The sequence below is a fragment of the Oncorhynchus keta genome, chromosome 1, assembly GCF_023373465.1.
Source record: "Oncorhynchus keta strain PuntledgeMale-10-30-2019 chromosome 1, Oket_V2, whole genome shotgun sequence".
Lineage (NCBI taxonomy): Eukaryota > Metazoa > Chordata > Actinopteri > Salmoniformes > Salmonidae > Oncorhynchus > Oncorhynchus keta.
The window spans coordinates 56,603,102-56,615,028 of NC_068421.1; the positions used below are offsets into that span (position 1 = coordinate 56,603,102).

The 11,927-nt window shown below is 41.0% G+C and overlaps 2 protein-coding genes across 3 annotated transcripts in view; both read right to left on the minus strand.

The window, feature by feature from the left end:
* The window catches only part of LOC118388659 (ceramide synthase 1-like), a 39,039-nt gene extending 36,377 nt beyond the window's left edge, over window positions 1–2,662 (minus strand). Inside the window, exon 1 of one of the 2 annotated variants that reach the window (XM_052528784.1) lies at window positions 2,405–2,662. Coding sequence is in view for 1 of the 2 variants with exons in the window: in XM_052528763.1 (XP_052384723.1) it covers window positions 1,307–1,561 (255 nt within the window). In the remaining variant the exon portion in view is untranslated. Of the gene's footprint in view, window positions 1–1,306 lie in introns of both variants that reach the window. The other variant, XM_052528763.1, reaches the window with a different exon arrangement.
* A 925-nt stretch (window positions 2,663–3,587) lies between these two features.
* On the minus strand, window positions 3,588–7,015 carry LOC118388661 (coatomer subunit epsilon-like). Its single transcript, XM_035777993.2, has 10 exons — window positions 6,848–7,015; window positions 6,574–6,636; window positions 6,263–6,363; window positions 5,996–6,148; window positions 5,854–5,907; window positions 5,661–5,742; window positions 5,294–5,449; window positions 4,792–4,860; window positions 4,295–4,369; window positions 3,588–3,959 (listed from the first exon to the last, which is right to left on the minus strand). Exons 1-10 carry the CDS (start codon window positions 6,947–6,949, stop codon window positions 3,906–3,908), a joined length of 909 nt encoding a protein of 302 aa, XP_035633886.1. The 5' UTR covers window positions 6,950–7,015; the 3' UTR covers window positions 3,588–3,905.
* Window positions 7,016–11,927: the final 4,912 nt, after the last annotated feature.

Sequence of the window (11,927 nt, forward strand, 5' to 3'; positions counted from 1 at the left end):
CCCATGTCACTTTGCCATACTTTTGGTTTAGCTGAAATGATGCCCCTGGCGAGAGAGTCCGAGTGTGTGCATCTCTCAGCAGAGCCTTGAGTCCCCTACTACTGTCATGGAATCAAAAGCTGGGAGGATTATGAATGTATTCATTCATTGACAGGCAAAGATATGCTAATGGTGTGTAACACATTCATTGCTGGATAACTAACTGAATGTGTGTGTGTGGGGAAAAAATAAAGAGACGCTAGCTACTAGGCTACTCGAAAATAAATGACAAAACAACCTAGAATTGCTGAATATTGCTTTTTTGATGATAGTTTGAGCACGCGCCAGGAAACCACTGTCTAAACCCGCTTGTGTGAGTGCTGTGACAGTAGCTTGAGAGACAATGCTACTGTAGGAGTAGATCTCACATGCAGTGATTTCCTCATCAGTCTACGGCCTTAAGCCAATCACCAATGATTAGGGAGGCTATACACCCTTAGAAGAAAAAAAAAGGTGCTGTCTGTGGTTCACATGTATGTGTCCTTAATCTCCTCAGCAAAGCTTGCTTGCCACATCTCTGCTCTGGTCTTTGTAACCCGGGAGTTAATATTTTATTGCAGAGTCATTAGCTGAGGTGAAGGGTTTCCATAGTCTTACTGAGTCAGTTTCCTGGTATCTGATCTTGATTTTGGCTACAACAGTGAATTTTGCTCTGCCCGGAGAATGCCTAAAGTACCCTCTCATGTGCATTTGACCATTAAGCCTATGGTCTCATTAGTGTTCTCAAGGACCCCCTGTGTTCCTAGAACCCCTGGTTGGGAACTACAAGTTGACACACACTGAGACACTAAAGGTATTGGAGTGTAGCGTGTAGGCCTTCCTCAGAATTAAGGTATTCAATCATATGATTCAATTTGATGGGCATCAAGATGAACTTGTCAGGAGGACAAGCCCCAGTACAGTAGACAACAATTGTTAAATTCAGCAAGGAGAATAATTTATGATTTTATACCAGAGAGAAACAGACCAGTGTTAAATAATAACCTGTGGTGGGCTTAAAAAGTTAAATGTAATTCACCATAATTGAAATACAATGGTTATCTTATTTCAGTTATACTGCAAGGTATATGAAACATGCGACATGAACGCCTTTATAAACACCCAATGAAGGCTGAACTCTGATAGAAGGCTCCTGTAATTATGGAACGAGAATAAGGCCCATGGTTCTTGAAGTAAAGAGGGAATTTATGTATTTCGTGGAGAAAAGTGTATGTGAATGTATAGTATGCAAGATTGAGGGGAAAGCTGGGTATGGGGGTGTATCTACCTTGAACAGACATTCTGTTAGTCCCCGTCGTATCTGCGTCCACATAACGGCGCACATGAAGAAAAGGCCGATTTCTGTCCATGTAATATAAGCGTTATCCAGGAGCGTCCTTTTCGAGAGCTCTAGACCGCACGTGCTGCAGTCTCTCCAGGCACTGAGCATCACAGTAGACGCTCTCGTTAGGAGACCCGTATAGCCAGGCATGGGTTCCACCTCCCCGACTCTCATACTGTCATCATCCGTGTGACTGTCCATTGTGTCGGCACGGAAAACGGCGATTTAGAAAACTGACAGACAGTATGATCCGCGTGTTTTCTTTGTACAGGAGGTAGCCACCTCCCGACGCGTCCAAACTACTGTATCTAGCTAGTTATATAGCTAAACTAAAAACTAGAACAAAAGCTTTAAGCAGCTTAACCTAGTCTCAAGTGGCCTAATGTTAATTCTTTCTTTTCTAAATTAGGACGTGGGTTCATTTCACATGAAGATCATTTATGTCTGATTGGATTATAAACCTACAAAAACCATGGGTAAACCGGCTGGATTTATTTAATAGCCAACGTTAATTACCTAGCTATAATTATTAGAATTGCAAGCTACTGTATTCTATGACCTAGTAAACATTGGCCAGAAATTTGGCAATTCTTATTTTACTCATACCACATCAAAATGTAGCTAACGTTAGCTTGTTAGCCGACTAGCTCGCTAAATTACATGTACACAATACCGGGTAGACCAGCATTTAAAACGGCTACCAAACTAACGTTAGTTGAATCTATCAGAGATTAGATGTAACTGTAAAATCACGTCCGTGTGCCAAGAAAAACAAATCCAGTAAGTATTATTAGCTATCTGGATAGCTACCTAAACTAAAGATGTGCCATACTAGAGAGCGGTACAGTCGAGGTATCACATGCGATTCTTGTGAGGCCAACGTTAAATTCTGTCTGATCTCCGTTATTCGCCTTATATAACATATCTTCGTCATTTCATCAGCTACAATAACCTATTCCTACCAGATACCAAACCAGTGGTCCTGAAACATTTCTATTACTAAGAAAATAACCAATAACGCCGATAAAAGACCAATGTCCTCACAATGTTCGCCTTCCTCTGTCGTTCCGCTGCTAGTCGTGTCCTGCGGTGTCTGTGATCCTGTGTCTGTGATGCTGCGTCTTGACAAGTGACAGAAAAATGCGTGCTGTTTTAATGGGAATCAATGTAGAACATGATTCCACACGGCACTTGAAACCTCTCTGGTTACAATATTAAAAGTACTGCTAGTAAACGTTTTTACCGGCAAGACTATAATGTTCAGCACCCGCACCTAAAACCATTCTAACGAATTGAATGAAGAAAAAAGCAGAGGAGCTGACGTAATTATGGCCCACTACTTTCAAGTACTGGGATTTTTTTTTAACAGATAATTTAAAGCGACAGCGCAACATGTAACAGCAGAACGATGCACATCAACAAGATGTCGACTGTTCCAGAAAACACATTCAAATACTATGAAATGCATTTACTCCATGTCCAATTCGTGTAGATTAAGGGGAGGATACAGGTTAAATAAGGATTTTTAAACCTTGAGACATGGATTGTGTATGTGTGCTATTCTGAGGGTGAATGGACAAAATATTTAATTAAGTGCTTTTGAACCAGGTATGGTAGTTGGTGCCAGACACACCGGTTTGAGTCTGTCAAGAACCAAGCACTGCAACCTTGCAGGGTTTTCATGAATTTAATGGCACCACTCATTTACAAAATGTATAGTTTCAAACACATAAAGGAGGAAACATTGTCTACCTCTAGCTGACCTTGTCGGGCCATAATCCATGAATTTCAATAGAATGATACATTTAAAAATATTGATAAACTGTGTGTACCCTCCCTAAAGATACCTTAATAGAAAATGACTCAGGTAAAAGTCACCCAGTAAAATCCTACTTGAGTTAAAGTCCAAAAGTATTTGGGTTAAAATATACTTATGAATCGAAAGTATAAATCATTGCAAATTCCTTATCAGACGGCACCATTTCCTTATTTTTGTGTTTAGTGAGTCCGCAGGGATGGCCAGGAATGTTCACTTGATAAGTGTGTGGATTAGACCATTTTCCTGTCCTGCTAAGCATTCAAAATGTAACGAGTACTTTTGGGTGTCAGGGAAAATACATGGAGTAGAAAGTACATCATTTTCTTCAAGAATGTAGTGAAGTAAAAGTTGTCAAAAAAAGAAATAGTAAAGTACAGATACCCCAAAAAAACTCACACTGGGTGTAAACCGGGTCATAAAACATTTATTGTACATTTTAGAGGAATGCTAAAAGGAAACAGACTGACTGGAAGCATTTCTCAATGAGAGAAATGCAGATGTTACAAACATCAAAGAGACATTATCAGAAGGGACATTTCATGTACTACAAATACCTGTACGTGTGAGTATAAAGAAAATGTGTGTACGGTAATATTATTCAATCTTTTTATTATTCAACTTTCTACAGTTTAGCGTTTCCCATATTGATAGACAAAAAGATATGGAGAAATCAGTTGTGTCCAGTATTAATAATGTTTTGGGGTCCAAACAGATGTCTCCATTGTCTCAAGCAGTTGCAGTGGGAGCATATTGCATCGTCAGTCTGTCAAATTCATTCTCCTGAGGTAAAAAAGGAGAAGCATTTAACACACAGTAGAAAATTTTTAACTAGCGACACTGTTGTGGACAGAAATAAACTGGTCTAACGAATGATACAACCTAACTTTTCAATGTTGATTTACACTTTTTTAATGGAGAATTGTGTGTAGTGAAGTCTATGAAATTAAAGTCAAAACTAGTTTTAAATGCTTAGACTAGATATGCTGCAGTGCTCACCAATCAGATAATTTCATTTACTTCCAAGAAAGCTAAGGCTGACCAACAGCTGTAACAAGGAAGAATGCATTGTTTCAAGATGAAGTAGAACCGTGTAAGGGCAAATGTAATCAACGTACCTTGGTCAGGTAGTCTTTAAGGAAGGGGTGAGCTCTATGGGCATCTTTCAGTTGAGAGAGATACCTGTTGGTTACCTGCAAACAAATACAAAACAGATTGATGCTAAGGAAATTCATGCCTATAAAAACATTTATCATAAATCATTAGAACAAGGTCTTATCTATCTATATACACCTCAGGCGAACTAAATAACCTTGATGGGTAATCAGTGATTACTTTGACCCCCATTGAAGAAACCATTCTGTAGATAGTCAAGATTCTATTGATTATTTACTCACTGTCACCTTAATCTGGCACGAGCAGATTTTTTTTGAGGGGGGGGGGGCGACTTTATCCCTAGAACTTTGTCTTTGAAGTGTATTGCTATTCAAGGAGAAGGATACTCATGTGCAAGATATCTACAAATTGAATAAACCCCCTTTTGTCATTCCAAAGCTTTGATAATGGCCGACAAACATTTCTCAGTATTTGTGGCAAAACTGATGCAAAGTCTCACCTCAGGAGCTTTGCCTAAGTGCTGGGTCAGCACAATCAGGTTGATCAAAGTCTCAGGGTGGCTGCTGTCCTGTTAGGGAAAAAACAGACTCTATAAGAGGTTGGAAAACACCCTCTTTTTCCTCACAGAAATGTCTCGATGCACTGTATGACCTCACTCGTTATCCCGCTTCATTCATACATGTTTCAGCACATTTTCTGAAATATGAATACAACTGCATTACTAGTGTATTTCTATCACCTACTGGTCAATTGCTAAAATTGCAAGTATTTTGCTTATGAAGACACTAAACTTGTATTGATATGGTTGGATAAGACATACACCACTAATTGGTTTAACTAATTCAAATTGTACTATTAAAATGTCTTCCCTGTAACACCCTATAATGTTATGCTATCAAAGTGTTCATCTATATTTAAACACCCCTCTACACATCTACAAATTAATCTCAAATATGTCTATAGTTGATTAAGATAAGAATGCATGTGAGGTAAGTAATGACCTTGTCTAGTGCCTCCTGGAGAACCCCCTCTGCCTCCTCCCACTTGTTCTGGGCCATATGGCAGGCAGCCTGGCCATTCAGCAGAAGCAAAGTGGGGGAGTACTTATCCGACATCTCCTGGAAGATGTAGTAAGCATCCTGCAGCTTCTCTCCTCCCTGAAAAAAAGGGAAAGTCAAGTCCTTTTTTTCTTCTGTTGACCAGAAGACAGAAATTGAGTGGACTTCAGTCCTAAATTGATGACTACTTTTCCATTGAGAGTGGTGCTCTGTCAAAATCCCATTTCATTCAGGTGAGGGGAAATGAGGCCCGCTCGCTCCAATGTTATATTATAGCATGTAGGGATCTTCGCTATGGGCTGACACTCACAACAGCGATGTTGACCCAGGCCGTGGACAGTTGGGTCAGTGTGGCATCCTCGTCCTGCTCCTGCATCTTCTTCAGCTCTTTCCTTCGTGTCAAAATAAGTAAACAACACCATATATGACCAACACTGAATCCTTTAATAACTAAATTGACTTAAAAGTTACTTAATCAGATGGTGTGTGTCAAGTGGACATACCTTGCCAAATCAACACGGTCTAAACTCAGCAGCACCTGAATGGTCATTGCCATGCTGAAAAAAAAAGAGGGACATTCACGTATCACATAACACATAATAACAGGGGTTACAAACGTGAATATTATCCTGTGATCATCCTTACCACTCCAGACTTTCTCCCTGGTGCAGGGTCCTCAAGGCAGCATCCGAGTTCATCTCATGGTAGTAAATGGACGCAGCCATGAGCAGGAAGGTTGTGTTGGCCACATCTACATTCTTGCTCATTTTCTTGTCAAGTTCAGCCACAATGGCATCCCTGCACAAGGAAAAAAAATAGCAATATTTCTACACCACCAAAGGAGCCGACAGAAAGCCTTTCACTTTAATTACACAGGTGGGTTGTTATATTGACTGTTTCATGGAATAAAACCTTTTGCCCTCGTTGGTGCGATACTCAGCAAACATCTTGACAGCCTGGAGTTCTGGTGAGGAGCTGGCCTTGATGTCATCCATCACCACAGCATACTTCCTCTGAAATTATACAGATGACAACTGATACAATACTGACAGGCAGTGTCTTAATGGCACTTAAAATGGAGGCATCTTCCGATGATAAAGTTATAGTTCAAGATTAGACAATAAAAACATTATAGTAATTTATTGCACAGTGACACTAAGGTTACACTCACGTAATTTGACGTTCTAATACATATATCGCCATCTGTGCAATTATGAAGTTACCTGGGCAATATAGGCTCTGTACAGAAACATGTCTCTCTCAACCTCCTTCTCAGGTGTTGTTGGCTGTAAAGAGGAAAATAGCAAGTAGGTGATGTTTTTTTATTTAACATCATCTATTAATTCACTGAATTGCTTTTATAACATAGATGTTAACGTTAGCAGCTAGTACTGTTAGCTGATTAGCTAGCCAGTTCAAACGTATTACATCGAGACTACAGAAAGACTAGCTATTAGCCATGTTGCACAAACGGTTTATCAACAGATAATTAATTACCTTAACCTTCTGAGCTTCATTGATACATTGTTGATAACTGCCAATGTAATAAGCATTTTTCACATCGAAGAGTTCATCAACATCTCCTTGTTGCGTCGCCATGTTGACTGGATTACTTCCTAGACACGTAGCACTGACGCGTCATCACACAACGTATTGAACACGTTCAAGACAACTCGGAAACAGTGTTGCTAACTTCTCAGTAAGGAAAGTAGCTATTGGCTGTCCTAAAAGTCGCTAATATACGTCATCGCCTAATTTGCATAATTTGCCATATGCATGTAATTGTGATGTATGCTGTAGGAGAGAGGAATAACATCGTGGGAGAGACAAAAGGTGAGTAAAAAATACCCTAAATATGTTTAGAACTACAAAAGAACTTTATTCTGTCGATTCTTGTTTTTTTTATGTCACAATTCCAACTCTCCTCCTTTATCCAGGCTTGGGACCGGCAAAAGTAACCCAAAATAGACACTCTGGCGGAGTTAGTTCATTTTTTATTTTATATATATATATATATTATTATTATTATATATTTTTTTGTTTAGTTTTCATCATTTGGTTTGGTTTTTAACCTTATGGTGCACTTAGGAGCCTACAACAAGTCACAGTAAAACATGAACATTTTTTGTATACAATCTCCATTAACAATCTGAATGGACCAAAAAGAGACAATAGAAAAAACTGTCAATGGCAATGTGAGAAAATTATGGTAACTAGTCTGGCCCTAATTCAGGTTAATTGTTTTTTTATGTAAGTCACCAGCAACGGCTTCCCGCATGCACGATTCATTTGCAGTCTGGACGAGGAGGGGTGAACATCTCCTGCTCTGACTGCAGCTGGGAGGGATTGCTGCGCGAGGACTGGGGTGGGGCCCACGGCGGCACCCACTGCTCGTTGAGAAGAATAAGAATGATACGTGCTTTCATGTCAGAGTCTCCAAAAGTCTCCAATAAAACCAGAAAAAGTCGCTAGATTGGTCGCAAGTTGCTTTTTTGAAAATGTGTCTCGAGGGGTCTGAATACTCGCTAAATATAGCGACAAAGTCGTTAAGTTGGCAACACTGCTCGGAAACTCAGACCCCTGAGTTAAAATGTGCATACTATTTTTGCATAGAGCTTCCTATTCCAGGGGAGAACGAAAATCATCGTACAAATAATTGCTTCTAACCCACCAGATGCATGTCCTTTACTGCTGCAGGGAAACGTAATCAGTTTTACCTCATTTCTATCAGCATGTTAAATGTGAAAACAGAGGGGAAAAACTATAGACCACCTTTACTCCACACACAGAGACGAGTACAAAGCTCACCCTCCACTTGGCAAATCTGACCATAACTCTATCTTCCTGATTCCTGCTTACAAGCAAAAATTAAAGCAGGAAGCAGCAGTGATTCGGTCTATAAAAAAGTGGTCAGATGAAGCAGATGCTAAACTACAGGACTGTTTTGCTAGCACAGACTGGAAAATGTTCCAGGATTCTTCCAATGGCATTGAGGAGTACACCCCATCAGTCACTTGCTTCATCAATAAGTGCATCAATGACGTCATCCCCATAGTGACTATGTACATACCCCAACCAGAAGACATGGAATACAGGCAACATCCGCACTGAGCTAAAGGGTAGAGCTGCCGCTTTCAAGGAGCAGGAATCTAACCCGGAAGCTTATAAGAAATCACGCTATGCCGTTTGACGAACCATCAAACAGGCAAAGAGTCAATACAGGACTAAGATCCAATCGTACTACACCAGCTCCGGCGCTCATCTGATGTGACAGGGTAAACTATTACAGACAACAAAGGGAAGCACAGCCGAGAGCTGCCCAGTGACATGAGCCTACCAGACGAGCTAAATAACTTGCTCGCTTCGAGGCAAGAAACACTGGAACATGTATGAGAGCATAAGCTGTTCCGGACAACTGTATGATCAAGCTCTCCTCAGTCGATGTGAATAAGACCTTTAAACATGTCAACATTCACAAGGCTGCAGGGTCAGAAGGATTACCAGGACGTGTACTCCAAGCATGCGCTGACCAACTGGCAAGTGTCTTCACTGACATTTTCAACCTCTCCCTGTCTGAGTATGTAATACCAACATGTTTCAAGCAGACCACCATAGTCCCTGTGCCTAAGATCACTAAGGTAACCTGCCTAAATTACTACCAACCCCGTAGCACTGACGTCTGTAGCCATGAAGTGCTTTGAAAGGCTGGTCATGGCTCACATCAACACCATTATCCCAGAAACCCTAGACCCACTCCTATTTGCATACTGCCCCAACAGATCCACAGATGATGCAATCTCTATTGCACTCCACACTGCCCTTTCCCACCTGGACAAAAGGAACACCGATGTGAGAATGCTAATCATTGACTACAGCTCAGCATTCAACACCATAGTGCCCTCAAAGCTCATCAATAAGCTAAGGACCCTGGGACTAAACACCTCCCTTAACAACTGGATCTTGGACTTCCTGGCGGGCCGCCCCCAGGTGGTAAAGGTAGGTAACAACCGCCACGCTGATCCTCAATACGTTGACCTCTCAGGGGTGCGTGCTCAGTCCCAACCTCAGGGGTGCGTGCTCTACTCCCTGTTCACTCATGACTGCATGGCCAGGCACGACTCCAACACCATCAATAAGTTTGCAGATGACACAACAGTGGTAGGCCTGATCATCGACAACAATGAGACAGCCTATAGGGAGGTTGTCAGAGACCTGACCGTGTGATGCAAGGACAACAACCTCTCCCTCAAGATGATCAAGACAAAGGAGATGATTATGGCCTACAGGAAATGGAGGACCGAGCACGTCCCCATTCTCATTGACGGGGCTGTAGTGGAGCAGGTTGAGAGCTTCAAGTTCTCTGCATCCACATCACCAACAAACTAACATGGTCCAAGCACACCAAGACAGTCATGAAGAGGGCACGACAAAACCTATTCCCCCTCAGGGGACTGAAAAAATTTGGCATGGGTCCTCAGATCCTCAAAAGGTTTTACAGCTGCACCATCGAGAGCATGCTGACGGGTTGCATCACTGCCTGGTATGGCAACTGCTCGGCCTCCGACCGCAAAGCACTACAGAGGGTAGTGCGTATGGCCCAGTACATCACAGGGGCCAAGCTTCCTGCCATCCAGGACCTCTATACCACCCAAGTCATAGACTGTTCTCTCTGCTACCGCACAGCAAGCGCCAAGTCTCGGTCCAAGAGGCTTCTAAACAGCTTCTACCCCCAAGCCATAAGACTCCTGAACATCTAATCAAATGGCTACCCAGACTATTTGCACCCCCCTCTATGCTGTTGCTACTCTCTGTTATTATCTATGCATAGTCAATTTAATAACTCTACCTACATGTACATATTACCTCATTTACGTCGACACCGGTGCTCCTGCACATTGACTCTTTAGTGGTACCCCCTGTGTATACAGTATTCTCGCTATTGTTATTTACTGCTGCTCTTTAATTATTTGTTACTTTTATCTCTGACAAATACAATTTGATTTGAAGGACAGTTTAGTTGCTAATGGAAGCCTGCACCACCCCAGCTGGCCTTCAACTTGAGTAATACTGCTTTCAAAACAACTGGAATCAAAGAAAAAAATGGGAAAATGGATTTTAACGGTCATCCAAATCGGAATTCCAACTAGGGAACTCTGGCCTCTTTATAGAGGTCTGAATTTCCGACCTCAAGATCTCCCAATTGTTTGCATTGTTTGCTGTTTGGGGTTTTAGGCTGGGTTTCTGTACAGCACTTTGAGATATCAGCTGATGTACGAAGGGCTATATAAATAAATTTGATTTGATTTGATTTTGAATACAGTATAACTCAATGAGAGGGGCATCACTGAGCTAGCCTGCAACATCACTTGACCAACTTTATTTGGCTTCAATGCGCGATTTATGGTGCGTTGAAGACAACTGGGAATTCTGAAAATATGAGTTCAAATCATGACATAAGTGATCTTCAGGTCGGAAAGTCGGAGCTCTAGAAAGAGGCCTGCAGAGTTCCCGAGTAGGAAATCTGTGGCAAGAGCCTTCACATTGGAATGAATGGTGTCATGTGATCTATGGATTTGTCCATTCATATATACATTGGTTGATTCTGATACTTTACAAGTGGGAACCTCATTTTTCCACAATGAGTTTCCAAGTCGGAAATTTTCAAGTTTCCCGAGTTCCGAGGGGTCTTGAACACGGCATTGCTGAGGTGCATGGGAAATTGCAGTTAAAATGTTGTCTTTTTACCAAATTTGATTACATTAGTTTATTTATGTAAATTACGTATCTTAAAATTACATATATCATGCTCATGTGTGTCTATTGGTTGCTGTATACACTAAAACATGTTTGTCTTTTGCCAAGTAATCACAGAGGACATGTATGTAATCAAGTTGAATCATTATTCGGTCACCTTTCTATGGGTGTTTCTATGTAGGATACATGACAATTGAATAGAGTGTGTATCTCAATGGTTATAGTGTGGCTCAAAGATGACCTGCAGTGTATCAATGTTTGCTGCAGTTTGTCATTGGTTGGAAAGTGGCAATATCCAAACACTCCACTAAATGGCGCTCCTGAACAAGCTTGCCATCGAATTAACACAACACAATGCACCACGCGGATGCAGAAATGCTGTGATAAGGATGACAATAAGCATAACAATCAATAATATTATGGATGACTGGATTGCAGAGTAGCCTATGAACTAGCTATATGAATGTGGCGATATTCTATAAATAAGATTAAGATTATGCATGTAACCTACAATATCTGTTTGAAATAGCCCTATTTAATATGGTTTGAATGTTTATCAGTTATTTATATTCATTTTTATCAGGTCCATAACAGAAAAAAAGGGCTTGTTGATTGTTTAAAACATGCTATTCACAATGAACAAAATAACCTCTGGAATTCCTGCTAAACCCATCATTTCATAGACCAGGGGGAAAACTGTGCTGTCCTTTCCAGAAAACATCTGCTGTTAAACACCTAATGTCTGGTTTAACAATCTCTCTCTCTCTGTGTTCTACATAAATCCGTTTGTGATTAATAAAGTTACCCAACTCAGCTACTGAGG

Excerpts from the sequence above, each read along its gene's own strand:
- LOC118388661 (XM_035777993.2), bottom strand. The coding sequence starts at position 6,949 with ATGGCGACGCAACAAGGAGATGTTGATGAACTCTTCGATGTGAAAAAT. Across the intron at positions 5,743-5,853 it reads GACCGTGTTGATTTGGCAAG|GAAAGAGCTGAAGAAGATGC; the intron begins GTATGTCCACTT and ends TTTGACACGAAG. Across the intron at positions 4,370-4,791 it reads ACTTAGGCAAAGCTCCTGAG|GTAACCAACAGGTATCTCTC; the intron begins GTGAGACTTTGC and ends ATTTGTTTGCAG.